Source organism: Perca fluviatilis, chromosome 2, assembly GCF_010015445.1.
Source record: "Perca fluviatilis chromosome 2, GENO_Pfluv_1.0, whole genome shotgun sequence".
NCBI lineage: Eukaryota > Metazoa > Chordata > Actinopteri > Perciformes > Percidae > Perca > Perca fluviatilis.
Window position 1 is genome coordinate 25,982,599 of NC_053113.1, and position 27,479 is coordinate 26,010,077.

A 27,479-nucleotide genomic window follows, 5' to 3' on the forward strand; every position below is an offset into this window, starting at 1 on the left:
TTTTTTTTAAAACACGTAGGTATTTCTCATATTGGGGAATGGTCTGTGATAGCTGTGTGGAGGGTGTGTTGTTGTTTTTCTCAGTATTTCAAGTACAGCCCCTTTAAACTTCAAGACATTACATTTTGGCAGTTTGATAAGAGAATTCATGCTGTTTTGCTAAGTCCCACATACAGACAACTACTTATTTTTCAAGCTTTCTCTTAAATAAAAGATCAGAGATCTTAAAACTACATTAATCAGCCCACAACCCACAGAAAATTGCTACCCGACTCTGCAGCTCCCTTTGCTATAGCGCGCTTTAGCATCTTTCAGCTAATTGTTTTGGTTTTATTGCCTGCAACTTTACTGTTTTTGGTTCACTCCCACCGCTCAGGCAGCTATTTCTTGTGAAAAAAACAAGTGCCTTCCCTGCACCAAACCACACAGACCGTTAGCGATTAGCTGGTGAACACCGTGGAGCATTTAGCTGCTAAAGAGCCAGATATTTCCTTCAGGAGAACTGGAGACAAACCAGAGTTAAAGGGACAGTAAATATTGGACTTACATATGTCATGTGGCCAGAAACATGACTTCAAATTAATGCTAATGTTGCTCTGTTATTGCCAAGGGGGTAAGCTTCGCTTCAGAACTCGAACCTCCTATGGCGCCATTTTGATGCTACAAAGCCATCACCTCCAGTTAGCATTCCACTGACTAGCATTCATTTTGACGTCACTTTGACTGCGAATAACTTTACATCTGAACCGTTTAAAGACTCTATTTGTCCATTGTTTAGTTCTAAAGACACACGACAATGTATAAAAGGCTCCATTACCTTGTATCTCACGTTATGGCTCCGTAGCAGAAGTTTTTGTAAAAATAGGCTAATGATTGTGTCACATAGTAGAGGAATTACCGTATAGTACAGGATAGGCTTGCAGGCAGTTTCGACTTAGGCTACATGAGCTGTTTAGGTTTAATTACTAATGTTAACTAGCATTTTAGTTAGCAATAATTAGCCTGTGCCCATGTTATCTCCTTACATATACCTACATTCTCCGTCTCTGTAAGATTGGGAATGATTGAGATTTCTCTTGGTACAGCTAAGACTTACAACTTTCAGACACGTTGCTCACGTCACATTTACGTTGTCTCTCTCAGTTGGAGGCTGCGCAGTAAAGCTGGCGATCACCGGAAAAGTGCTTCTAATATCCTTCACTGGTCTCCGTCCAGAGCAACGGGATCTGTTGGTCCATTCTTATATACTGTCTATGGTGATTGCTGGATGTGTAAATAGAAAACTGTTTGCCATAACAACTTTATAAGGCAATGTTAGTGTTGTGTTTACAGCTGGTTCCTCTGCCCCCAAGTGGCCAACGTTAGTGCAGTTGTAAAATGGTGGAAAATAAAGCACATTTGGTTGGTGTACTAAGTTACTTCTATGGGGTCCACACTGACATATCTTGTTTCATATTCGTCACTTTAAGAAAAGGGCTGTTTTCTCTCAAATGACACAGCTCTGGTTCAAGTGGCAGAAAATGAGCTGCTAAAACAACAGTTTCAGATAAAACCATACACACGCATCTAATTTTCATATTAATTTAATGTAAAATCAACATGGGAAATGTATGACTTTCAGCTGGAAATCCAAAAGGCACTTGTAATAATATTTAGCACTATTATAAAGAAGACTTCAAGGCCTCAGACGATTAGTCATCCAGACCAGAGTAGCCAGCCACTGCAGGAATGCAGTTAAAATATAAATGATCATATAAAAACCATACATAAATGGCATGGTATTATTTTAGTGGCTAGTGTTAAAAGTGGTTAGTTGAAATTTTCCATTCTCATAATTCCCAAGATTTACAAAGGCACCTAAGGACAAAGTCTATGTGGAATTGCTGCAGTCATGCCCACACATTTTGATCTTCTTAAGCTTCTCAAAAACAAGTGCTGTGAACTGTGAATGGTTACTATGTCCTTGTTATTCTAAAAGTGTGGTCTAGGAATCCACTGAATGATCATTATGTGGAATTTTTTTTACTGCTGCCAAAATGTATACATTTTAACAGTTGTGTAATAATTCAGTGTTTTTCTGAACAGTGATACTGTTTTGTAATGAAACCACACCGCTGCTTCTAAGTGATAGAATCTTGACTGCAGTACGCAGATCGGGGTTGGGCTAATAGTGTGGGAGGAGCTAAACGTTTGACTCTGCGCGGGCAGCACATTCTCAAACGTATAATATATATATATATAGATAGATAGATAGATAGATAGATAGATAGATAGATAGATAGATAGATAGATTATAATAAATAATGATATTTGAATTATAAAAAAGGGAAAGAAGAACTAGGTTGGGTTTATGAAACGGGGAAAGCAAACGTGACTCGCGGGAAAAGAGCCCCGGTCTCTGGGGGACGCGAGACAACAACGGACGGTTGGGTTAAGGAAAACAACAACGGGGAAAGCAAATGTCACACGCGGGAAACTAACTCCGGTCTCCAGGGTGAAAGTCCTGTCTTTTGCCCTCAGACACACATTCTTCCTCCTCCGGTTGCTATTGGGCAAGTGTGCAGAGTCAAACGTTTAGCTCCAACCACGTTGAGCCACTCCTCAATCTGCGTACTGCAGTCAGGGCTTACTCAAACAGAGGGCAAAGGTCAAGCACAAGGCCTCCAAAGCAGACCATAAGCAAAGGTGAGAGCCATCAATAACATCTGGTGCTCCTGAAATATGTGTGTGTGTTTGTGTATACACATAATATATGTAGGTGTGTTGAGCTACAAGACTCCGCAGTCTCAGTCTGTATTTAGAGATGTTTACATGGGGAACATCTGGATAAAGCCTGAGGTCACTGAGGGTGTTCACATTACCAACACTCCATAAAAGGGCTTTCCCACGGCTGACGGTTCAGTCTGGTGGGTATGGCCTTGGGACATTGCAGAAAGACAGACGCTGTAGAGAATTCCTTTTCTGTTTTTTGTTTGAAAAATAATCACGATCCATGCCTTCAAAGCAATTTAATAATTTCAGCCCCAAACCGATTGCGGCATGCTATTGTGTCATGTAATAATATCGGAGTTAAAGAAAGATTCCACTTTATTCTAACCCATTAATGTGGTGCTATGCGTTTGCTAAATTTGCACTGGCTGTTTCAGATGTCTTCTTTCTGTGTTTACTTTCAGACAAACTCTGAGACAAGCGATTGAAATGATTCATGTAAAAGTTGTGTTTATTGGAAATGCTGTATGGGACTCGCGCAGCTTGCCATAATATACATTGTTTTACACAAGTCTTCATTTCCATGAATCTGTACAACAGAGGTGGCGAGTGCAAAGGTAACACAACCCATAGAGCCACAACATACACAACTGCCACATTTATGGTGAATACACCAGGATACAATTAACTGGAACAGGGGTACCTGGGTAGCTCACCTGGTAGAGCGTGCGCCCTATGTACAGAGACTTGGTCCTCGCCACAGTTCTTACCTGCGACCCTCTGGTACCTGTCATTTCCCCTCTCTCTCTGAAATTCAAGTCTAAGCTATCCTGTCAAATAAAGGCCTAAAAATGTTAACTGGAATAGTCCTTTAAGGCAAACTACTCATTAGGTTAAATTCATGCAAATACTGTAAATGTTTCCCCATCATACTTACAGTATATTTATCAGTACCACTTAATAAATAAATAATGACTTAAATTTCCTGGTATTGTATTCTCATTTATCTGTTTAAATTGATGTTAGTGTTTTCACAAGTATGATGTTGTCGAACTAAGCTAAATACTAATCATTTTGGTATATCCTGCCCCAAATATGATCCATGCAGTGCAAAAAACAACTGTCATTGGCACATTAAATGGTTTGTTGACCCTGACAAGAAAATCTTGTTTGCAGATGTGATTGATTGATTGGTGTTAATTCTACATAACCACAAAACCATAAAAAAAGAAATTGCCCACACTCACTGTTGTCAGAACAACAACATACTTCACATGAGACACCAATGCGAGTACTTAAGGTTATGTTCACTTGAATCTTTATTGTTTATATCACTCAACATAGATACTAGGTAATCATGTGGTCGCTGTGTTTAAAATGAGAGAAAAAAAAGGAAGATTAGCTGAGCCTATTGGTAAAACATTGCTTGACCTTAGGAGGAACAACACAGCTGCACAGACAGAGAGTTTTCCATTGGCAGGACATAGAAGCACATATATTCTGGAGTAGATATCGTCCCTCTCAATCTCCTCTTCCCTCTCCTCCCTAAAGCTAGCAAAGACACTCTCACCCAGAAACTATTCAACACTGTCAATACTAGAGGTTAATTTGTACACTGGCATAAACAGGTACACTTAGTAAAACCAACTATTTTTCTGTGCATTGAGAAAAATACCTACCCATTATCCTAAATATCACTGAAATACATACAGTAGGATGGTAGGGTCACACAGTACTTCAGTAAACCCACTTTCTTTACTATTCATACACCACTGAGAAACTTGCATGTAAAGAACAGGACAATATGTATCGTTAAAAAGGAAATGTGTGTGACTAGTATTTTATACATGTGTGTATTAGATCTACTAACCACAAATTACAACAACAAAAATATTTGGCACAATCTTGACAGAGAGAAATACAACTGCAATGAAAGAAAACAACAACAACCAAGTACAAAGGATTTTTAAAATAATGCAGAGAGAACATCTAATCTGACCATGCACAAGGTAAGGCAACCTACAGCAGATTGTTTTTTAGATATAGAAAAAGATACAGTGTATGCACCTAGAGGAGTGCAACTATTTCTACCACACCTGTAAGGACTGCCATCAGCACTGTCTGCTGAGTTTATATTTTAGAAATTTAGGCTTGTGGGTTTCTGGCCCTGCCGACAGACAGACAGTCTGGTGCAGACTAAAGTCATCACTCTTGTACAGCAGGGGTTACTGGTAGTGTCGCTCATCATCAATAACTTAAGTAATGCAAAGTATGCTCTTATGCTACAATAAAGCCTTATCGTGGACTTCGACAGGAAAATAGATGTATCAAAATCCAGATTAGTTTTTTTTTAAACTACAGAGTATTGGATTTTCTTTCTCCAATTTACATTCAATTTTATTTTGCTGTTATTTTTTTTCTTAAGAAATTCTTCAAGATTTATACTGAGTTTCTGTATAAGTGTGTGTGTGTGTGTGTGTGTGTGTGTGTGTGTGTGTGTGTGTGTGTGTGTGTGTGTGTGTGTGTGTGTGTGTGTGTGTGTGTGTGGGTGTGTGTGTGTGTGGGTGTATGCACATGTGTACATCAGTGTACAGCTTGTGATGTGTTGGGGATGGTTGTGTTTTACAAATCCTTCGTCTTGATGAGGGTAACCAAGGGCTTGTCGTCAGGACTGTAGTCTTCATAGGCGATGGGAGTGGCATCGTACATGGCAGGCCTGGCCTTCTTGCCAAATCTAATGATAATGCATAAATACAAACAGTGCATCAATATTGCATCATCAATCAGTTTTGTAATGTAGCTCCTTACTTTGTTGGTACTGAGTTAGTGATACGGTAACAAATAGTATGAGTAAACAGTAACTTTTATAAAAAAGGGCAATTTAGTGATTTAGTGTTGGACTTCTTAAAGGGAGTTCACAAAAGTTAAAGGGAATCACAAAAGATAGAATAGTAAAATAAAAACATGAATGGTTAAAATGTATGCAGCGTCTGAGTCGGAGATATCCTAGCTTTGAGCTTAAAACCACTGGATCCTACACTTTCCACAATGCAACTCAATAGCGTCTTTTTGTGAGACGCTCCCTGCCTGTTTAATGTCCCTGTGTTTTAAACTCAACATCCAGAGTTTGTAAATCAGGCTGTCCGTTAGAACTTTAAGGTCTCCCAGCTAAAGCTGAGATAATAACCTGTGATTACATTATCCAATAACCGTACTGATGTTATTAGGGGCTATTTTCTCAGACGTTATGAAAAAAGGAAACTCCTTCAGAGTAACAGAACTGTTTTCAGAAGGTAAGTAGTATTTCCCATGACTCATAAACTGACTTGAGCATGTCAGTTTATCCTTGACCATGGAAACAGCAACTGACTTACTCGCTTGTTTTGGAGTTTTCAGCTCCAGAAAAATGGAGTAAGTGGACCTTGAGTTGAGATAGAAATCCCCTTTAAAAATGCAAAAGTAAGTAAAAGCAGCAACACACACTTACGTACATGAATCAATTGAGTGACATTAAAGCAACACTAGAGAACTTTACCTCCCTACAGGTTGTCTCATTCGAACTACAGCTCGCGCTTCCCGATCTGGCAAACTTGTATAATGTAATGTAGTGGACAATTACGCTTCCAACCTGTAGGGGGAGCGAAGCGGGAAAAGTTCTCTAGTGTTGCTTAAACCTCACAACACTTCCGTAACACTCTTCCTGAAAGACTTTGTTGTCAACTACAGTAATTAATGTATTCAAATCCTGTCACTGACCTGGCGTGGCGGATGGAGGCGATGGCATTGCTAAACTCGCTGTCAATGCTGCGGCAGTTGTAGAACTCCTGGTAGGCATGGCGCGACGAACCCTGGTACTCGATGCGGCTGATGCGGCAGATGCCCACGATGAGGATGATGAGCATAAGAACGAAGGCCACACACAGCGCTCCGATGATGATATAGAGGGAGTGGCGGGGCATGTTGGTCAGGGTGTCCTCAGTGTGTTGTGCTGGCTTCCACTGCAGGTCTGAGACACAGACACACATATACACACACACACACACACACACACACACACACACACACACACACAAGGCATGTAGCTTTCCTCTTGTCAAATTTTAGATTAATAGCTGAACCAGACAGTTTCTGACAAGCTCACTTACGGATCTCACAGCTGGGCCCCACCCACCCAGGTGGACAGTGACAGGTGAAGCCATTTGACTGGTCAACGCAGGTTCCTCCATGGTGACAAGGGTTGCTCTCGCACTCGTTAATGTCGACCTCACACTTTTCCCCTAAGCGGACAGGTAAGGTTGCGTTCAATAACAAGAGAAACAAAGCCAAGAGCAGAAACTGAGGCTCCCGGTATTCTGACTCCTGATGCAATTGTTTTCAAACACAGGAACGCTAACAGCAAAATGCAGAATTGTAATGTGTCACTATTATTTGACCAAATATTATCACAATAAGAAACTGTATGAGGGGGGAGACTCATCTTATTATATATTAAGCTTGAATGCAGTCGTTTTTAATGAAGTCTATTAAACGCATCATTTACCATATCCTGGTGTTCAGCCTTAACTGTAAATCATACTAATACGGAGTTAGTCTACCACTGTTCAGTTCCGTGCTCACCCAGGTATCCAGGTGGGCAGGCACAGGAAACATTGAGTCCTGCACTCTCACAGTGGCCTCCATTCTGGCAGTGCATCTTCAGACATGGATCCTTGTATATTTCACAGTGTCTGCCTGCACACACACAAACACACAGAGAGCATGTCCTATGAAACCCTAACGTCTATGTAGAAGTAAAGCTAATTTACAGGTGTGTGCCTGCATCTAAAAATAATCACATACTCACCCATATGCTCACACATACTGTACATACCTTCAAACTGTGGTGTGCAGACACACTCATAGGCATTGATAAGATCCCTACAGGTGGCATAGTTCTGGCAGGGGGCAGACAGACACTCATTGTACTCCTCTTCACAGTACAAGCCATGGTAGCCTTTAATGGGACACACAAATATATACAGCATATATTAATGTTAGAGTCATTAAATACTTAATGTCATTTTGCTGCTGCACCCAGATAACGTTTTAACCTTTATTTATCTAGGAGAGTGTTTTGCTGACAAAGGCATGCTCTTTAGCTGTGATCAGCAGGTAGTGTAAGTCATTTACATATACTGACACATCTTTGGATCTGCCAAGATACGAAAACAACACTGGTTAACTACAGATGTGAATCAATTAAAGAATTGTTAATTGTCCAATATATCCAGTCTTAATATATTGTCAGCCCAGTATTTTGCCAAAATTTCAATGGCACTGGGCATAAGGTCAAATGACATGCAGTGCACTGTGTTTTCCATGGGATGGCAGCTGCGTACTGAGGCAGAATAAGCCTGCAACATCTGAAAACATGGTCACTGTATAAGTAACAGACAATCAATTACTCTTCTATTTCTCCGATAATGTTTAGAAGCCAAGTGTAATGTGCAGATTATATCTGTTTAACATGTACTGCTACAGTTTGTGGGCTAGTTATATATACAACTGTTTTTTTTAAACACGGGAAAAGACTGGAGGATAGAGTGAATGTCAGTATGTTTAGTCAAGTCAGTCACTGTGCATCTAAATATTCAGTAATTAGGCTGACGATGATGTACCTTCATTAACTGCTCACATTCGCAGCTGTACTTCATAGAAATGCTTCACCATCTACCACTTGAGAACAAAAATCACCAGAAGAGTCCTTACACGACTAATGTAGCAATCTGTTTTTATAAGCTCCGCTCCCACTTTGACTACATTTTTCAATTGGGTCCCAGTGCTGTCAAAGTTTCAACAAACCCTACCTGGACCTTAGCTAACGTGTGTTTGGGAAAGGAGAGAGGGGGAATTAATGAAGAGCCCAGTCAGATCCTCTAGGGTCCTCTCTGTGAAATGCCAGTGAAATGTCAAGTGCCTTTCCAAGACTCTGTCTGCTATCTGTAGGCTGGCTGGTGGGATGGCAGCCTCTCATGTGAGCTGGATTACAGAAAACTGGAGGAGGGATCCTTCTACATATCAGGTCACCAGCAGCCTTCTTTCAAACAGCCTAGCAGGCATTTGCACAACATACACCCAAAATCACAGATTTTGCAGACAAGCACAGAAACTACTGTATTCATGTGAACACGTGCATCACACCCACACCCACACATACACATACACATACACACACAAATACAAACTTTCATACGCAGCATGCACACACAATCATACCTCAGACACCAGCTGGCATTCTGATGAGCTGGACAAAAGGTCAGTTTTGATCGAAAACAAAATTGACCTGTGTGTGTGTGTGTGTGTGTGTGTGTGTGTGTGTGTGTGTGTGTTGTAATGTATGCAATGCTAATTACAAATCACCAATCCCATTAGACAGGGTCGTCTGAGTGGAGACATTTGATTGGATGGCAGCATCTGCTCGACCAGCATAGTCAAAGACTCAGACAATTGATTGGGAGCCGCCGCGTGCGTACACACACACACACACACACACACATGCACACACACACACACACACACTTGTAAGGCAACTGCTTCACCATGGCAACCAGAAAACAGAGGATGAAAGGGGAATGAGGTGAGGTAAACAGCAGGAAGATAAAGACAAGGAAGGACAAAGGGAGAAGGAGAAAAAAGAAAAATATGAAAGAAATGCATAATAGAAAAAAATAAGGCTGTGGGGAAGAAAAAATAGATCTCAATAATTGGAAAACAAGGGACGACTGCTCTGCATGTGGGGACACAGCAAGAGTGAAAGCATTTGAATAAACATGAAGAACATGGCTTATGGACGGATTATTGACTCAAGCAATAACTCTTACAGTTCAAATATTTAGGAAACTGTTTCACAGGTTTGAAAAAGAACTAGAAAAAAGCTCATATATCATTTCAAATCCAAATCAATAGGTAAAAAACAGCTGTTTAGTAATTTGTCTGTGTCCTGCAGAGACTATACTTTTAAGATATGTCGATAGCATTCGGCAAAGCTAAGCCATACTGCAAAATAGACAAAAGAAGCTATCGTATAGGCTGCTGATGCAGGAGAATGAATGGGAGCATCAAGTAAGAGACTCAGATGGTGACTGGCTTGTACATGATTGACAGACAGTGTAAACAGAAAGCAGTAGGGGAAAAATGTCAAATTATGTTCATGGCCCACTGGGAAAGTCATCTATCTCACCATCTCAGCAAGGTAATTGCAAGACGATGGATAATGATAAGTCATCATTCCACTCAATTGATTTCATCACAGAGGCATCGGAGCGAGCGCCACAATCGTCCCGTCTAAAAATAACTCATCATTCAGCCAGACGATATTTACTGCTTCTCTGAATCAGAGCCCATGCTAAAAGTCACTGTCTTTATACATATCACTAAGCTTTATGTGTTGGTTGTAAAGCTGTACTTAGAGTGGTGATGGATTCAGAAGGTATCTTAAGGCTATGGATGGATTTCTGAATTGAGCTCAGGCCCAAGGTGTCCAAGTGCTCAGGCATCCCAAGGCAATAGCTTATGTTTATAGAGACTTATATTAATAGTTTTTGTTCAAAAGTCCAAGTGGTGAATCAAAAGTAAAGATGTCTTGATCAGGTAACTAAAAACGAGGTGAGCTGTCCCACCTCAAACTGCCTTTGGCTAAATTTGACATCAGCGCCATGACATCAGCGCCATGACATCAGCACCATGACATCAGCGCCATATTCGCGATAGTTCATGAACTCATTCATATTTTGGGCGAACGTGAACTGAACGTACTGTATTACTGCCTGATGAACGTTACTGTGAACTTGTTCATTCTGGTGTCTGTGAACAGCATGCTCTCTCAGTTTAACTTCGTTTGATAGGGCGCCAGATTTCTATAGCGCCTTCCAGGCGAAAACCCGGCTAAAAAACAGCGTAAACAGGCCTTTATATGTAGTGGAAAAAACACCCAATCTGGCAACACCCATTCACCAGCCACAAGTGTCCCACCGCCGCTTGCGTCATCAAAACAAAAAGCAGCATGGAGGCATCATATGATCATTTAAACGAGTTTTATGACAAGGTCAGTGAGGATGGGAAAAATCTTACATTTCTGTGCAAACTTTGCCCACCGGCTTTCATTTGCACCTTAAGGACTACTGTCCTGTTTTTCTTTTAATAATTTCTCATTAAAAAAGACCAGCACGTTTTTCCTCATGTTTTTGAGAATATACTGTAGGTGAAAGCTGCAGCTGCTACTAGTGTGGACTGAATGGACAGCAACAAAGCGTTAAAGCAAGAATGGGGAAATGCTGTCCCCTCAATGCTAATGTAAACCCTGGTTGGATAAGGATTCAAAATTGGATATGAAGATGAAATCTGACGCATAGTTTCAGTGTTAAAACTGATAAAATAATTGCTGTCTGTGGTTCTATATGGGCTGTGGCAATAATTTTGAAACATAATAGCTGTGGAAAAAAAGAACTATGAACTAGTTCATTTTTGGAACTGTGAACTTAGTTCCAAATTTTGAAGTATGAACTGAACTTTGAACTAGTTAATGTAGAAAGTGAACTTTCCCAACACTCCAGCAGCACCCAAAGTCTTAGTAAAATCACCAGTCACTGAGATGACTGACACTGCAGCTCACCTGGGACACACATACACCTGTAGCTGTTACCCACGCTGCGGCAGACCCCGTGGGCACAGGGGTTTAGGGCACAGAAGTCCACCAGCTGGGCACATGTAGGGCCGGTGAAGCCTGCTGTGCAGCTACAGCCGAAACCCAGGGGGCCAGGGCCCTGGGCGTAGCATGTCCCGTTATTGTGACAGGGGCTGGAGGCACACGGGTCCACTTTCTGCTCACACGTAGCACCCTGGTAGCCTGCAAGAGGGAGAGGCAGAGATGAGGGTGTGAAATGGTCGGACAGAGAGAGATAAAATTATGGGAAACTGACACAAAAATAATATAATAGTAATTGTATGCCTGGAATGCTGCCAGTACCCTTGATATTATTTACACCTGAGTGTCTTTATCAACTAGAAAACATTAAACAACATGTAGTAGAGCACCAGGCTGAGGTGCATGTGCAGGCCTATTGCTAATTCTGCAGGCAAAGGTCAGATGAAACTTAGTCTATATCCTCGACGTTCCACTTTCGGGATTGCTCTGTTGCCGACGGAAATTCCGCCGGATTTCATTCATTTAGGCCGGATATCCGTTGCCTTGGGTTTCCTTTGTGTTGGCATTTTAAAGGTGCTCTAAGCGATGTTGGGTGATGTCACTTCTTGTTGACGTTCGAAGTATTGTCAAACAAAACGGAGGCTAGCTCGCCCCGCCCTCCTCCTCATCCCGTCCCCTCCCCCTCCCTTCCGCGCACTAACCCCCCAACCCCTACCCTGTAATCCTTCTTGTCAGTTATTGGCTGGAACAATGTTTGTTATGTTTCGTGGTGCAGGTTGGCGCAGTTTGTTTGTGGAGCCTGGGCTGTTTACAGAGACCGCGTTTTTATTACAGTGTGTTCAGGGGACAGGCAGCTAGCGGATAGTGAGGAGATGTTTGCTGCATGTGACAAAAAATTTTGTAGCCTAAAAAACACGTGACATCACTTAGAGCACCTTTAAACTCTCTCCTTCCCGAGGCTATTCAGCTTTTCCCGGTGCTTAGCACCGCCCAAGACTATTGTGATTGGTTTAAAGAAATGCCAATAAACCAGAGCACATTTTTCTCCAATCCCAGAATGCTGTGTGAACTAACCAGACCCTCCACAGCGCCGCGGTGGAGGAAGGTCTGGCAAAGCGGGACTTCAGATGAAGATACTTGCAAAATGGTGGGCAGAGTGACACAGCAGGGGTTGTGTTTATGCAAATCAGGTGTTGCAGTACGATATGTGACAGACATTTTGGCATGAAATTGCACCTACTCTTCTGCCATCTAAGACCACCTCTTACAAATAAGTTCACAAAGAAATTTTTGTGGGTTTAGTTGTCAGAGACGCACACAAAGACCTCTTGACTTAAATGTATGGTGAGGTTTGTCTCTTTTTTTTTTAACTTTGATTTTTAGAATAATTTACACAAACTCAAAATGGGATTTAAATGCCTTTAAGGTCTGTACTGAGTAAGTGACTCTTACCAGAAATCAACCATCCGAGGGCAGCAGGTTACATGGGTTTGTTCCTGTGTTTTGTTTCCGCAGCCTCTTAAATTACTAAGTGATGCACACATGCTTCATTCAGTGTGGGGAGCTGAGTTAAATCTCAGGACACAGCACAAGCGAGTATACATACGTACACAAAATATGTACACAAACTTCAGACACAAAATATCCTGCTTGTACAACTAGTGCAGTAATTTATCCCAGCTGTGGGCAGAGTGACAGCACTGATCAAAGATAAATATACTGAGGAAAAAGACAGCAAGTGATTTGGATCTGTCATCATCTACCACCCAAAATCACCGCCCTAACGTTCTTTCTTTTATCCCTTCCTTCTCGTTGTTAGAGACAAGAACATACAGTGAAAGCAGCTTATCAGAAAATAAATTGTTGCTGTTGACAGAATCTGTCTTAATTATTGTGTTGAGGGAGGGTGGTTTTGTTTCTGTCATGCTTTTACTCTTATTTGTCTTTGTGGTGTGACTGGTTGGGTGTTAAAGCTCCTGGTTTCTTCTTCACCTCCTCTCATTAGCTTGTGAGCCTCTGCTACTATCCTCCTCATCTAAAAATAACTTCCTCCCTCTTTTCCTCACCCCTTCTCCTCCTCTGTCTTCATCTCCCCATGAGAGCAGCCATTGTACTGCAGAGTGGAGAGAGACTGTGTACACGCACACACCTCGCTGCGATACAGTGTGCGTGGTTCCTCTGATTTACAGTAACACCGTAGTAAATTCCTGTACTGACTGCACCAGAGTGCACACTAATGAAGAGATCTCTCTCAAGCGTCCATTGATCTGCAAGACATTCTTTCGGGGGAGGACATTTATCATTCAGCAGCAGAGAGCAGTTGGGAGGAAAATCTCACCCAAATGTCTTCACTCCTCTGCCTCCTTCTTCCAAGCTCCCTTTCCCTTTTCTATCATACGCTTGCAAACACACAGATGCTCACACACACACACACACACACACACACACACACACACACACACACACATACACACACGATTTGTTATGATTTGTTTTTGCTCTGCCATGGTTTAATCCCCTGCTTTCCTCTGTGTTTAGCTTCTTGCTCTGCGTAAGAACTTCCACTTCTTGAGCGCAACATTTTCTGTTTATTTGTCTGAATATTTATTGAAAGACACAAAAACACATTGTGACATGGGACCTCACTGACATAGAGGTGTCTGTTCGTTCCTGCTGCTGGCATTCAAACCTGCCAACATTAAAAGCAGTTAACAGTTCATATTTAGGTAGCCCGCACACTCCCTCACCTGCCAGTTCTGACTGGAAGCAGTCAGAGTACTGACACTTCCTCTTCTGTCAGTGTGTAAAAGAGCGTGTGTGTGTGTGTGTGTGTGTGTGTGTGTGTGTGTGTGTGTGTGTGTGTGTGTGTGTGCGTGGGTGAATACACCGGTGTCAGTACGTGGTGTACGTTAATCGCAAACTAGTGCGCTCTTGTTAAGAAAATGCTGTTTCGGCAGAAGTTTTGCGGTCACAGATTTCCCCGAAGAGGCTGATGCAGGTCGCTGAGGCTATGAAGACTAATTAGAATAGAGGAGGAAGGTTTAAATTAAGCATCTCAGCGGCACAGATACTGTTCAAACAGCAGCAGACACACAGACTGTATAATAACTGGATTCAGACATGCACACAGGATTCACACTTTTTCTGTCTTTATGTTTCCCTGTTTTCTTTTTTACAAAGAAACACCACAAGCTGTCAGAGGGGGATTTGGCAGGGAAGCTTGTTTTGTGTGTATGTCTAATTTCCTTCTAAAATGTCAAATTGATTTCTTGTTTCAAAACATATTACTGATAATTTTTTTTATTATGATAGTGTGCACTAATTTCTAGTCTAAATGCGGACAAAGCATTTATTTCTGGCACCACACACCAACACATGCAGCAATTGATAGGATAAGAGAACTTTATTTATCCTGAGGGAAATTATTGTGCAGCAGTTTCAGTACAAAGAAGGAAAGAGTTCAAATATATAGTGTGCAACTATTAAATATCAATAAAGGTGCAAATATAAAAATATCCATAAATTGGGTTCGTACCTTCGGGACAATAGCACCTGGGCCCGGCCAGGCTGCTGAAGCATGTGGCTCCATTCTTGCAGGGCTGAGAAAGGCAGTGGTCAACCAGCAACTGGCAGTGCTCCCCTTCATAACCTAGAAACACAATCTATAATCAAACTACTTGAATAATTTCAGTAGATTTGATCAAATGCAGCTAAAAGCGATCTAGTTAAGCTACAGATGCAGTGCAAAACAAAGCCAACTACCATTACACAGGCACATAGGGGCTTTAATTCAAAAGTTAGAATTCTGTTTTATGAGTTATGAGAAAACTTTGATACATTACTTGTGTTTGTGTTTGTATGTTGTCTATAGGATAGATTTTTGTGAATCCTAGGAAGAGCATAGCAACAACTATGTTAGTAGCTAATGGGCATCCTAATAAAGAAATACAGAGTTATGTAAATAAGCCATTCATTTCCACAGAATTTGGCCACATTGACTGACTATTGTCTGCCTGCATCTTTTTTTCCTGTTTAGTTATTATCATCAGCTGCTAACACGGCTTTTTAGCACAGTTCCGTAATGGGGAGTGACATGACATCAGTGGTCACCTCCGACATTTACCTTCCTAGCAGAGGCCACGGCTTCAAGTCTATGTCCTAAAATAAATCTGACAAGGTCAAAATGGTCTCTGTTTCTGTGCTCTTATTCAGAAATTTTGTAAAACAAAGATGATTGGTTACATCTGCACAGCTGTAACCTCTTCATGAAGCCTAACACACACACACACACACACACACACACACACACACACACACACACACACCCTGGTGGGCAGGTGCATGTGAAGTTGCGTCCTTCACCCCCCTGTCTAACATCGGTGCATGTGCCATTGTTGCGACAAGGTCGGCGGTGGCAGGCATCAAATTCCTCACAGAAGATTCCAGTGTAGCCGTCTTCACACTCACAGAAGAAAGTGCTCTGCAAAACACACACACACACACACACACATATACACACACATTTCACGTGTCAAATCAATGAGACTTGAAGGTGAAACAATGGGAGATAGCGCTGAAAGGAAGAAAAACTTGTGTAACAGAAATAATGAGATTAGTCTCTGCTACAGCTCCCTCTCTCCCCTATTCTTAATCACCATGTATTTGGATAAAGAGGGGACTGACGGACCTCAGGTGGTTCCTGCTACTTCTCCTGCAGCATGTTTTAATGCATGTTCTTCAAGGGTGCTGCTATACCACACCCTAGACCCGCATGCATTTTTGACTATCAAATAATGAATGAAACTGTATATCCCCACTATTACAAATAGATCATGTTGCACTGCTGTAATATGTGGCATTGCGTTGGGTTGTTCTGTACTGGTCTGGCTTTAGTTCTTTGTTCTGCTATCCTTCTGTGAATAATGATCAAAAGGCGCTTGCATCACTGGACACAGCGCTGCAGCTGCAGTTATAATGTTTGGTTATAACAATATGGAAACTTTGCTTTTTGCTTATTTTGCAGTAGCACTATTGTTATGTTACTGCGGTGTGAGGTAGGTCATTGCTGAAACCTTACTTATACATAAAGAAACATAGAAGAACAAAGACGCTGTATATTAATCACTGCAAATATCTGGATGCTTCAGTTTTAATTTAGATGCGTTGCCAATACCAAATTTCCATTTCAGGACTCATGGCCTCTGTACTATTTCCTTTTAGAGTATATATAATAATACTGCAGGATTTTTCTCCTGAGCTTTCCAGCTTCATTCACACTAAAGCTCAAATGGTGTCTTGATAAGATGAAACATTATTTCTCACCTCAGAGGGCTGTGTGATACATTTGCCTTTCCCGGAGCACTGAGGGTCACTGAAGCTGCTTCCCGGCTCCACACAGCTGCTGGCTTTCAATGTCAAGTTGAGACGCAGGGTGACCTCCGGGGCTGTGGGGGTGCCCACGCGCAACACACCTATCACAGAAGACAGGGCCTTTTAAACTATTCATGTTGCGTTTTATTCATTCATTGTAAAAACAATATGTAATGCATAGGAAGATATTCGTTATTAAAAGTAATTGATCCACGTCTTGTATAGAGATAATTTTACTTTAAATATTATTACTTTTTTAAACGTGCTTTGTTTTTAGCCATGCTAGCGGTGTGGCTCTAGGGATGGCAACGTCGGTCTGTTGCTCGGTCCACCACTATCTCAACAACTCTGGGATAGATGCTGTGAAATTTTGCAGACATTCATGGTCCCCAAAGGATTAATTCCTATTGTCTTTGATCATCCCCTGCTTTTTCCTCTAGCGTCAACATGAGGTTGACATTTGTAGTTTTCAGTCTTGACAACTATTGAAAGAGTCTTTCATGTCCCTCTCAAAATGAATTGTCATATGTTCCCCTGACTTTTCATGTAGCGTCATCATCAGGTTTTAATTTGTCCATTACTTTGGTTAAAAAATGACATTCCCATCAGCCTCAGCTGTACTTTGTGTTTAGTGCTAATTAGCGAATGTTAGCATGCTATACTAAGATTGTGAACATGGTAAACATTATACCTCCTAAATATCAGTATTGTGGTGGAATTTCCAGAAACACCATGTTGTGGTATGATGAGACAAAGGGAAAGCTTAGATAACATCAGGTCATTCATATGTCACAGGTCAGAGGAGAATATTCAGCCAGACTTTAATAACCAAACCTGTTCATGTATGAATATATGTTTGTGTCTCTACTAGAGCCTGACCAATATATCGGCGGGCCGATATTAGGCATTTTCCAAACTCTCGGTATCGGCATTTATAGTGGCCGATGAAAGAATATTTAAAAAATAAAATAAAAACGTACGAAACACCCTTCAACCATGTTATGAGTGTTGGCGTTGCATAGTTTGTCCACCAGAGGGCCCTCTACAACCTCTCTGTTGGCAACACTTGTGTTTAACCCTTTAAGTTTCATATCTTACGTTTGTATTTTTACACATTTTATTTATCAGAACTTTAATATATTTTGATGTTCCTCTGTTTTGTTGTGACAATAAAACAAACAAGTTTATTTTTAAACTGCATTATTGTATTATTTTAAATAACTACAATGTTAGGGAAATCTATTTATGTTTTGTTACGCGTTTCTCGATTTAAAAAAAAATATATATCGGCCGATAAATCGGACTATCAGATTTTTAAATCACCAAATATTTGTATCGATATCGGCCTTAAAAATCCTTTATCGGTCGGGCTCTAGTCTTTACAGATTCAGGGAGTCTAGGCAGCTGCATGACAAGGGAATGTTTTGTCCCAGGACTGTCTCTTTTTGGAGGTCGGTGGAAGCAGGGTACAGGGGCCGACACACTTTAGCATACATCCCAGAGAGAGATAGACTTAACTAGGTTTGAGGTGAGCATCTTTTGTTTTGGCGCCATCAGTATCTTGGCATAACACAAACTGGACATATTGTGCAAAAGAGATATGCATCTGGGAAAAGTCACAGACCCTCAGAGTTGGGGATGGCGCGGCACGATAACACATTGTGGTTAAACTGTACTGTCTTCCTTAATCTCTCCTTGATTGAGATCGATAAATGCTTATGTATAAGCCGTCAAAGTCGCCCGAACCTTCATGTATCCAGAAGTCAAGCTGCTCCTGAGTTTTTCCATAACTAGTATGTTAACATTGCATCGTGAGCATTTTGGCATTTACTCAGCCTACATGTATGTACAGCCTCATGTAAACCAGCTAGCATGGCTGTAGACTCTTAGTATTGTTAACACATGTTTAGAACAGATTTTAAATGACTCCTTGCCTGTAAAATACACCTTGCTGCCAAAAAACAATTAACCCCTATGTGGGTAAAAATGTTCAGAAAAGAACTGATGCAGGCAGCTTTTCATTGTGACCAAAATAGAGTGTGTGCCTCTCCATCTTGTCTCTCCGGGTCGAGAAGTTCAGAACATCTCTTATTATATCTTCAATCAAAGCTGACAGCTACATGGGCGCTTGGATAAAAATAGCCTCATAGTGAATATTAACTGCCATTTTTTAGAGCCTGATCTGAACCAATGAGCTGCTAGTCCACCAATGACAAGACTCTGACGATGCAATCTCCTCAGCCAATAAGAGGGCCGACAAAACAACTCGTGCTTCTCTGTCATCCCTGACCAAATAGTCGTCAGCCCAATGACATCGAATTTTGGACCTGCAGAGTCACCACTCCATCAAAACGTGAAAGAACATTACAAACATTCAGACACAGTGACGTGTATAGAGGGAAATGCAATGTCAACGCTCCTCCCTCCTAACTGATGCTTTGCATGCATCTTCCTCTTGCAGTTTGACCTTTATTCTTCCCTCCTTCTGCATCCTTTGTATTTTTTCTGTAAACCCCCTTTAATCCCTCTTATTTCCCTGCTTATCTGACTCTTATTCTCTCCCACCCTCCATTATCCTTCCCCACCCTCTGATTTACCTTCACAATGCTCTCTCTCTCTCTCTCTCTCTCTCTCTCTCTCTCTCTCTCTCTCTCTCTCTCTCTCTTTCTCTCTTTCTCTCATTGCAGAGGCTGTGTTGTCACTGAGTTAGAAGATATGTCAAGGTCAGAAGATAGGCAGCGTAATGAAACAGCATCAGGTATGTTGATCACACACAGAGGTCAAGCAGCCTTTCAGTCAAAGAGTGAGACTCCAATTACCCCCCCTCCAGCACCCGTTGCAGCTCACACCACGTTTTGCCACAATTGTATGACTACTCTTTCACAAAATCTGTGTGTGTGTGTGTGTGTGTGTGTATGTGGCTCAGTATTAAAATACAGATGGAATATCAGCATAAATATCTGTTTTTTTAATATGCAAACACAATATTCTGACTCATATGCAAATATGTGATTCTCCCAGTGTCATGTCAGGAATAAATGCTGTAAATACAATTCATTTCAATTCATTAATCTTCAGATGTTTTTGGCTCAGTTGTAAATGAGCTATTTGGAGGTATTTCATTTTTTGTTTTTCCTGTTTAGCTTCTCTATGGTTGTTGGATGAACAATTATACAAATGTAATGATAAAAACAGAGATAATTAAAGTAGAATGAATGATGCATTGTAGGTAATAAGATTCAGAATTTCATTTTAGCTAATTAACTTTTATAAATCCTGCAGCCTCTCACCCATTTCTTTACAATATGAATAGCTAGAATTGTTAATAGTTTCCTATGCTTGTATACACGACATCTTACTGAGGAAGTAGTTCTGTCCCAGGGGCAGTGAGTGGTCTGGCACCACCAGTCCATCAGGGGCCTGCAGGAACCACATCGTAGTGCCGTTCAAAATGGAGGAACGCAGGAAACCCTCTTCATTGACACGCCACAGCACTGGAGCTCCACTGGTGTTCACCACCACCCTAGTTGGAGAGACAAAGCAGGAAAGGAAAGGATGGGGGGTGAGGATGTAAACGGGGAAGGAGAATCAGAAAGAGAATATCATTATTGTGGGCTTTCTCGTTTGAACCAAAGCACGCATTCATAGTGATTGTTATGATCCCTTATTAATTGGTGACACTTCTCAACTTCTTTTTCAGCTTCCGTACTGCAGCAATATTCACAGTTTAAATAATGCACGGTACCAGAAGAAATACATTGAATCCGCAAAATACTAGAAACACAATCCACAAACTGCAGCATTATTAGTTCTGTAAATCTAGTATAGATAAATGAACTAATACTCTTTGTGAACTTCTATACGTCTTCTAATCCTTCCTTCAGTCAAAATAAGAAGCTTAATAAAATATCACCCTCCATTCTACACTCATGTTGGTCAGCAGCAGCACAGTAAGCTTACAGTCAGTGTCTTACTGTTGGACACTTTGTCCCGTGTTTGAACACAGAGCTGATGATTAAAGGGCGGTCCTACTGTTACTCCAACCTGGCATCATGGTCTGGTGAATAATGGCTGCCAGTGGTTTGACTCAGTGGGGGCGATGTTGCTTCTTTTGGAACACTGTGACCGTCATGAACATGAGTTGCGAAATATAGCCGGTGTGGTTGGGGGCTATCATTCATCAGGACCTCAGACGATTTGTACAAAATAGTCAAAACCAAGACAGTTCAACATGGAAAAAGACAAAGTGTGGATGGGCATTTTGATACTCAGATGTGACTCATTTTGTATTGATATTTAAGTATACTGATTACAAAATTGCCATTAAATTTGAATGCTGCTGCAAAGTAATGCCCTTAAGTTTGGTCTCTCCTCCACACACTGCCATTAAGAAGTAATTAGACATCAATTTACTGACCACAAGAGGAACTCTTTCTGTTTTGAACACCACATGAGCTTTCTTCTAGCACCAACCAGGTTGTCAAAGGCATGATTAAAAGTATTTACTTATAAATATTCTGATATAATGCCTCCAATATGGCTAATACTGGAGACATCTAAGTAAAGAAACAATGCTTATTACAAATATGTCATCCCAACAGCCCAGATGGTTCTGTCTGTCTCTATCTGGATGCCTTATGTGGTTCAGAGGATCGTGGAACCAAAAGGATAATCTTGACTGTGTCTGTAAACATGTGAACAGAGAAGCCAATCTCCTGCTGGGCTGAGTGAGGAGAACACTGCAGGCCGTGTTTCCTGCCAGAGAGAATGAGCTCCAACAGCTGCCAGCCTGCTGAGGAGACAGCAAACACCAGAGCCCAGCTGAGTTACCACACTCATGAAAGAGAGACAGTTGGGCACTCTGAGAGACGCTGTTGCACAGTTTCAATGAGGCTCCGCTCCTCGCTGATTAAATGCTTCTAAACAGCCCTGTAACCTCACTCGCATATCTGAAATAATCATTCTCATATTAAACAAAAACTAAAATCAGTGACTGTCCTCTCAGCTTTTGTTTTAATTAATATTATTACCTTTACAGTACTTTTCAAAGAGCTGCAGCTGAAAATGCTTTACACTGACAAAGAAAATTAAAAATAGCCGATGCATTATGTGTGTTAAACATTTAAACATGTTTATTTCACTGACATATTTTGGATGGTTGGCATCACACAAGTAGAAACACAATTCAATTCTATTCTATTTCATTTATGGTGTCAAATCACACCAGGAGTTATCTCAGGACACTTTACAGCTAAAGTTGGTCTAGACCACACTCTATGATTTACAAAGACACAACAATTTCCCCCCACACAGGTGTGTTGGCCTCAAGCTGTTTGATTTGTTATTGGAAAATGAAATACCAGCGCTAAACTTGCCCCACACGCCCGTATAAAAGAGATAATATGGTAATCAATGAATCTTGAACAAGAGCTTTAAATAGATTAAGACCTTAAAGCAGTAAACATTTAGAGCCATAAAAGAGACAACTTGACATTGCTCATTACATGAGCCAACTTCAAACCTTCAGAAGAGGCCCGCCAGACATAATTCAGGATACAAAAGGACAACAGTTAGGTTGTGACCCCCCCACCCCTTTTGGGATCCAAGAGCTTTATTACATTATTATCAGCCTCTAAATGGATGTCACTTTTTGATCACTGCTTCATTTCCAAGTGGTGCAAGTGCGTTTGTACATAAGTGTCCTTCACTGCCTTTCATTCAGGTGCCTGTGTATAATTATACAGTATGAAAACAAAGCAGCAGCAGTTGATTAACGCGCAGCTTCCAGTCTGCCCGCATGATCAGGGCCCTGAATCGTGCCTACCATCTATAATGAGGGGCAACATCAAGGGCATCCAATATTCACCTTGACCATTGCCTCTGCATTATTCATTGACCTGTATTTACCAAGCCATTGTAATTCTGTTTATGAGCAAACATGCTCGGAAAATATGAAATACACCTGGAGTGGTGTGACACAGGTAATACAGCGTGTCTCAGGTCCTGGGAGGTGGGTCATGAACAGATTTAAATGGAAGGTTACTAGTTACAAAAGCTACAAGCTATGTTGCCAACAAAAGTTACTGCATGGAAGGTTTAGAGATAAAATGCTGTGCAAATTAAGTTCTACTGTATTTTTTCTAATTATGGTGATTATGCAGATTATATACTGTACAACATGCTCTGTTGTTATTCTTGTTGATTAGGATCCAAAAAGCAGAGTGAATTTAGTTAATGAAGGCAGCTTGTAGGTTAGATTCTGGTAGTTTGTTTACTTCACTTCAGGTAGAAAGTTTCATGTCTGTTATCCCCTGTGGCCACATCCTGTGGACACTTCTACATCCCTAAGGTAATGCTATACTCACACTATACAGATCAGGTTGTAATTACGAGCAGCGGAGATGGAAAAACTGTTCAAATCGGCAAACCTAGTTGTAATCAGAGTCTGAGCTATTGTGAATTACTTACAGCTTTCACTTCCTGATTGATATAGTCAATGTTTCGGGGTATGTTCTTTTTTGTTTTTATGGTATGACTCTAGGTTGCCATTGGAATCTACCCTAATTACTGTTTATCCAAAAGGGTGAGCTACAGACTCAGACTCAGGCATCTTTCAAGCTCGCAGGAAGTGAGTAAATGACACATAAAAGATGGATTTTTGGTGGACTATTCCTTTAAGGCAAGGCTGGATTACCAACTGGACAAAGTGGGACACTGCCCCCTGGGCCCTTGTATTTACTGTGTGGTTAGTTTGTGGTCATTTGATTAATTGCACATTTGCCAGGGATCACATACCACTAAAACACAAATGAACTCAAGGTTCTTGTATTAATACCTGTGTTCTTTCAGGTGAGAGTATGCTTACATGGTGTGTATTCCAGCAGCCTGTTCTCATGAACCATTCGTTCAAAAAGCTACGGAAAGTTAAGCACTGTAATTCGTATTTTTATACGAATTATTAATTATATAATTTTTTTTTTGCTGTATTCTCTACATTGATGGCCGCTGTATAAGACGCGGCTGTTGTAATGTTAGCATACAGGACAAGCCAGGGAACGGATTTCGTTTCCCAGGGAAAACTAAAGCCTTTCACCCAGGAAATGCTTGTTCCTTAGTTAGTTAGTTAGTTTAGTTTAGTCATTTTGGGGCCTCGCGGCAAAACGCTCATATTTTGTGGACTAAATTTAACCGTTATGTCCACCGAAACGACCGGCAGCTCGTGATGCTTTGTTCCCAGCTCAAAGTCACCTATTTTCGGGTAACTGAACCACCAACAGGTCTGTAGCCCGGGTCACGAAGCTCTATAGCGGCTTAAACAACTAGCAACTGTCGCTCGGCGTCATGGAAATCGTAGCCAGCCGGCGTCACGTGAACAGCCGGCGTCATGTGACCAGCTGGCGGTCTCCTAATTTCGTAGGATATCATACATTTCGGTGTGCATACATTTTCGTAGAATATCATACGGACCCGTTCATGAGAATGCGTTGATTCCAGTGGGTCCCTGGGCAAAATATGATAAATTGTATCTATCCTGTTGCTTTTTACTACCCATCTGTTGCAGTTTGCACAGCACACTACATATGTCAGTGTAGTGTGCTGTGCAAACTGCAACAGATGGGTAGTAAAAAGCAACAGGATAGATAAAATGCAAAGAGAGTGGGAGAAATAAGGGCCTGCAGCTACATTTTGCCCCTGGACCCCCTGCTGGTTGATCTGGCCCTGCTTTAAAGGGATAGCAGTCAGTCATACTCTTACTTTACAGCCGTCTCTTCAGGCACTTCCAGAGACAGAGTCAGAGTTCCTGATGTCAGCTCACACAGTTCAGGACTCACACAGTGCAGACCCTCCGTCACCTGAAGCACACACATGCACAACATATATTATACATTTTAAAAGATAAACCCAAAAGAGCTTAAATTTATCGTGGAAGTTATCTCACCCTGTCTGCCTCCCACGGCACCACCAGCAGCCTTTGCCCAGGTTTGGGTTGCCATGGCTGCAGAGTGGGAGATGGCGGCGTTGTGGTGGATGGGATGGTGGTTGGCTGTGGCGGCTGAGTGGCAGCTGTGGTGGTGGAGGCGACGGGGGTGGCCAGTTCAGGAGCGGAGGGGGTGGCGGGGTCCCAGTCAGCAGCCGGCAGGTCCAATAGGATCTGATCACACCTCTCCCCCTCGTAGCCTTCAGTGCACTCACAGGTGTAGGCCGGCTCCCCCTCCTCCCCGCCATCGCGCCGACTGCAGTTTCCATGGAGACAGGGGCTGCTGGCACACGGGTCTGTGAAAAACTGAAAGAACAAATAAAATAAACAAAAGCAGGAAGAGTCAGAACAAAAACATAATCTATCCTAACTGTTGTTTGTCATCCAGCTGTCCTCTACACAGACTGAGCTCCTATTTTCTCACCTTTTGTGACACAATGAAATCACAAAATGATATTTTAAAGGGGTCAAGGAGTGGTTCCTTAAAACACTGTGGTGAACAAGATAGTGTAGTCAACACTGTCATTGATCATTTCCCTCTCTCATGCTACTCAGCTACTTCTTTTATTGCTCTCTGACTCAGCTTCCTGCTTTACACCCTCCACTCATTTTATTTTACGACATTTTGTCTCTGTGTTCCTAATAAATTGCTGCAGGTCTACATTTCTTCCTCCCTCTCTCTCTTTTTTTTTTCTCTCTCTCTCTCTCCACACACACACACACACACACACACACATAGTGCGTTTCACTATCTTTGCGGGGACCCGTCATTGACATAATGCTTATAGGTTTTTGGACCCCACGAATGTAGTTAAACGAGAACACACACACACACTTGCATTTTGTCCCCAAACAAGGTTTGACAAAAATGCACCCTGGCAGCCTCCTTCATGCTGGTTTCTTCCCATTAATAATTTATCATATTTGGAGGAAAACATTCTGGTATAGATGTTGAAGGTGAAAGAGGACAAAACCTAGCTTACGAAGCTTACTGCCTGACACCGTGTTGCTTATTGCTTGGTTTTCAGAGCCTTCTTAGGCTTAGGCGCCTCTGTAATCCTGCTGCCTTATTTTTTTGGGCAAATTCACTTAAACAAACTCAGGTATCTGCAGCTCCAGCTGTCGGATTTAAATGTGTTTATAGATAACAGTTTTAATAAAAACCCAGAGCCAAACAAAAACCTATTGGATAGAGGTTGAACAGAAGGATGTTAATGATGCTCGTACCAAACCCCCTAGTGCATAGATGTGCATGTGAGCATGTGAATGTACATCGTGTGTCTGAGAGAAACAGTGAGAGGCAGAACAACAGAGCGTCATTAACAGTCCGCTCTCTCCACGACCGAGTCACAGCTCATTAGCGCTAATCTCTCAGGTTTTTTTCTCGCGATGCCTCTATCAAACTTTCTCTCTGCTCTGAAGCACAGCCGTCCTTACCGTCCCAGCAGGCCACTCTCCGGTCCTTACACAGTCTACTGCTCTTATCTCCACTCAAACTGCACCAGGGATTGAGTTTATCAACCTACAGAGAACAGCAGCGTTGGCTTGTCTGGGTTAAACAAAGCATTAGAGTCTAGCTCGTGACCTTTTTCATGTCACTCCTGATTTCTCTTCGACCCTGACTGCACAGAATGTGCTTGAACAAAGGAGGGAGGAACACAACCTGTGATTGATTGACATTTTCCCTTTTCTCTAGCTGCACCTCTTAAGGTCTGATCACTTACACTTTTCACTTCTATTGGTAAATTGTGTTGATATTGGTGACCTCACATCAGCGTAATCAGCCAGGTCTAGCCCTGACTTATAACTTGGTGGTACTACTATTCAGTGTACATGGCCTTGTCTATGGAGCTTAATGCCATTATCATTCAAATACCTAGGCCATTCTTCCTGCATAATGTTGTTTGTTATGTTGCTCGTTGCTTGTACTCTCTCATTTGCCCCAGGCCCTGACAAACCATGTGAATCAATTTCTCCTAAGCAGCTGATAATAACTCACATTAGTTCTTTATCTTTATTCCCACATAGACCAACACACAGAACAAAGACATCCTCCCGGGCAAAATGAATTGCATCACGAGTTGCTGTAATCTATTTGCTAATTTGGGATGGCCACCCTGAAGAGGGAGGATCAATACATCCGGACGGACGGAAATATCAAGGCTACTTAAGCTATTGGCATCATCAATTTAACCTGGTGGAGGGGCTGGATAAATCTGTTTTTGTAGAGACACACACACACACACACACACACACAACACACACACACACACACACACATACCTGATTTAAACTGTGGTATGTCATATGTATCTCTTCCCATTGGGTTTTAAGTGGACTGGATTTATGAATGTAACAGACGAACAGCATTAAAACCATCAACTCACAAAAGGAAACAAGAGAATGGAAAGTGAGTAGAATTTCAGCTGTAGATGTATTAATTTGGAAACCCATAAGTTAAACATGAAACTCTGCAAATTTAATTTAGAAGAGTAAACTAAACACGTGACCACTAGATTACATCTCAGTCTCCACACTGGTAACACATCAATAATGCAAGTGAAAGACGTTAGACCCACACGGCTAACTAAGCCCGGTGAGAATGCACCACGGTTAGAGTGCGAAATGCCGTTTTTTCATAATAACAGCTGAAAGTCTTTTGTTGAATTCAGCTGCACCCAAAATGCTGAGAATGCTGTGCGAGATCAACCAAGCAGTGTGCACCCAACATCCTCTGAT

At 41.6% G+C, this 27,479-nt stretch overlaps 1 protein-coding gene across 1 annotated transcript in view; it reads right to left on the bottom strand.

Moving 5' to 3' along the window:
- Window positions 1-3,995: 3,995 nt before the first annotated feature.
- dner (delta/notch-like EGF repeat containing) overlaps window positions 3,996-27,479 on the bottom strand; it is a 51,965-nt gene continuing 28,481 nt past the window's right edge. The window contains exons 2-13 of the mRNA XM_039790621.1: window positions 24,702-25,046; window positions 24,518-24,615; window positions 20,122-20,285; window positions 16,715-16,863; window positions 15,718-15,872; window positions 14,928-15,040; window positions 11,360-11,593; window positions 7,580-7,702; window positions 7,327-7,440; window positions 6,855-6,986; window positions 6,466-6,715; window positions 3,996-5,443 (exon numbers count right to left, since the gene is read on the bottom strand). Coding sequence (XP_039646555.1) covers window positions 5,332-5,443; window positions 6,466-6,715; window positions 6,855-6,986; window positions 7,327-7,440; window positions 7,580-7,702; window positions 11,360-11,593; window positions 14,928-15,040; window positions 15,718-15,872; window positions 16,715-16,863; window positions 20,122-20,285; window positions 24,518-24,615; window positions 24,702-25,046 — 1,989 coding nt within the window. The 3' untranslated portion in view covers window positions 3,996-5,331. The remainder of the gene's footprint in view (window positions 5,444-6,465; window positions 6,716-6,854; window positions 6,987-7,326; window positions 7,441-7,579; window positions 7,703-11,359; window positions 11,594-14,927; window positions 15,041-15,717; window positions 15,873-16,714; window positions 16,864-20,121; window positions 20,286-24,517; window positions 24,616-24,701; window positions 25,047-27,479) is intronic.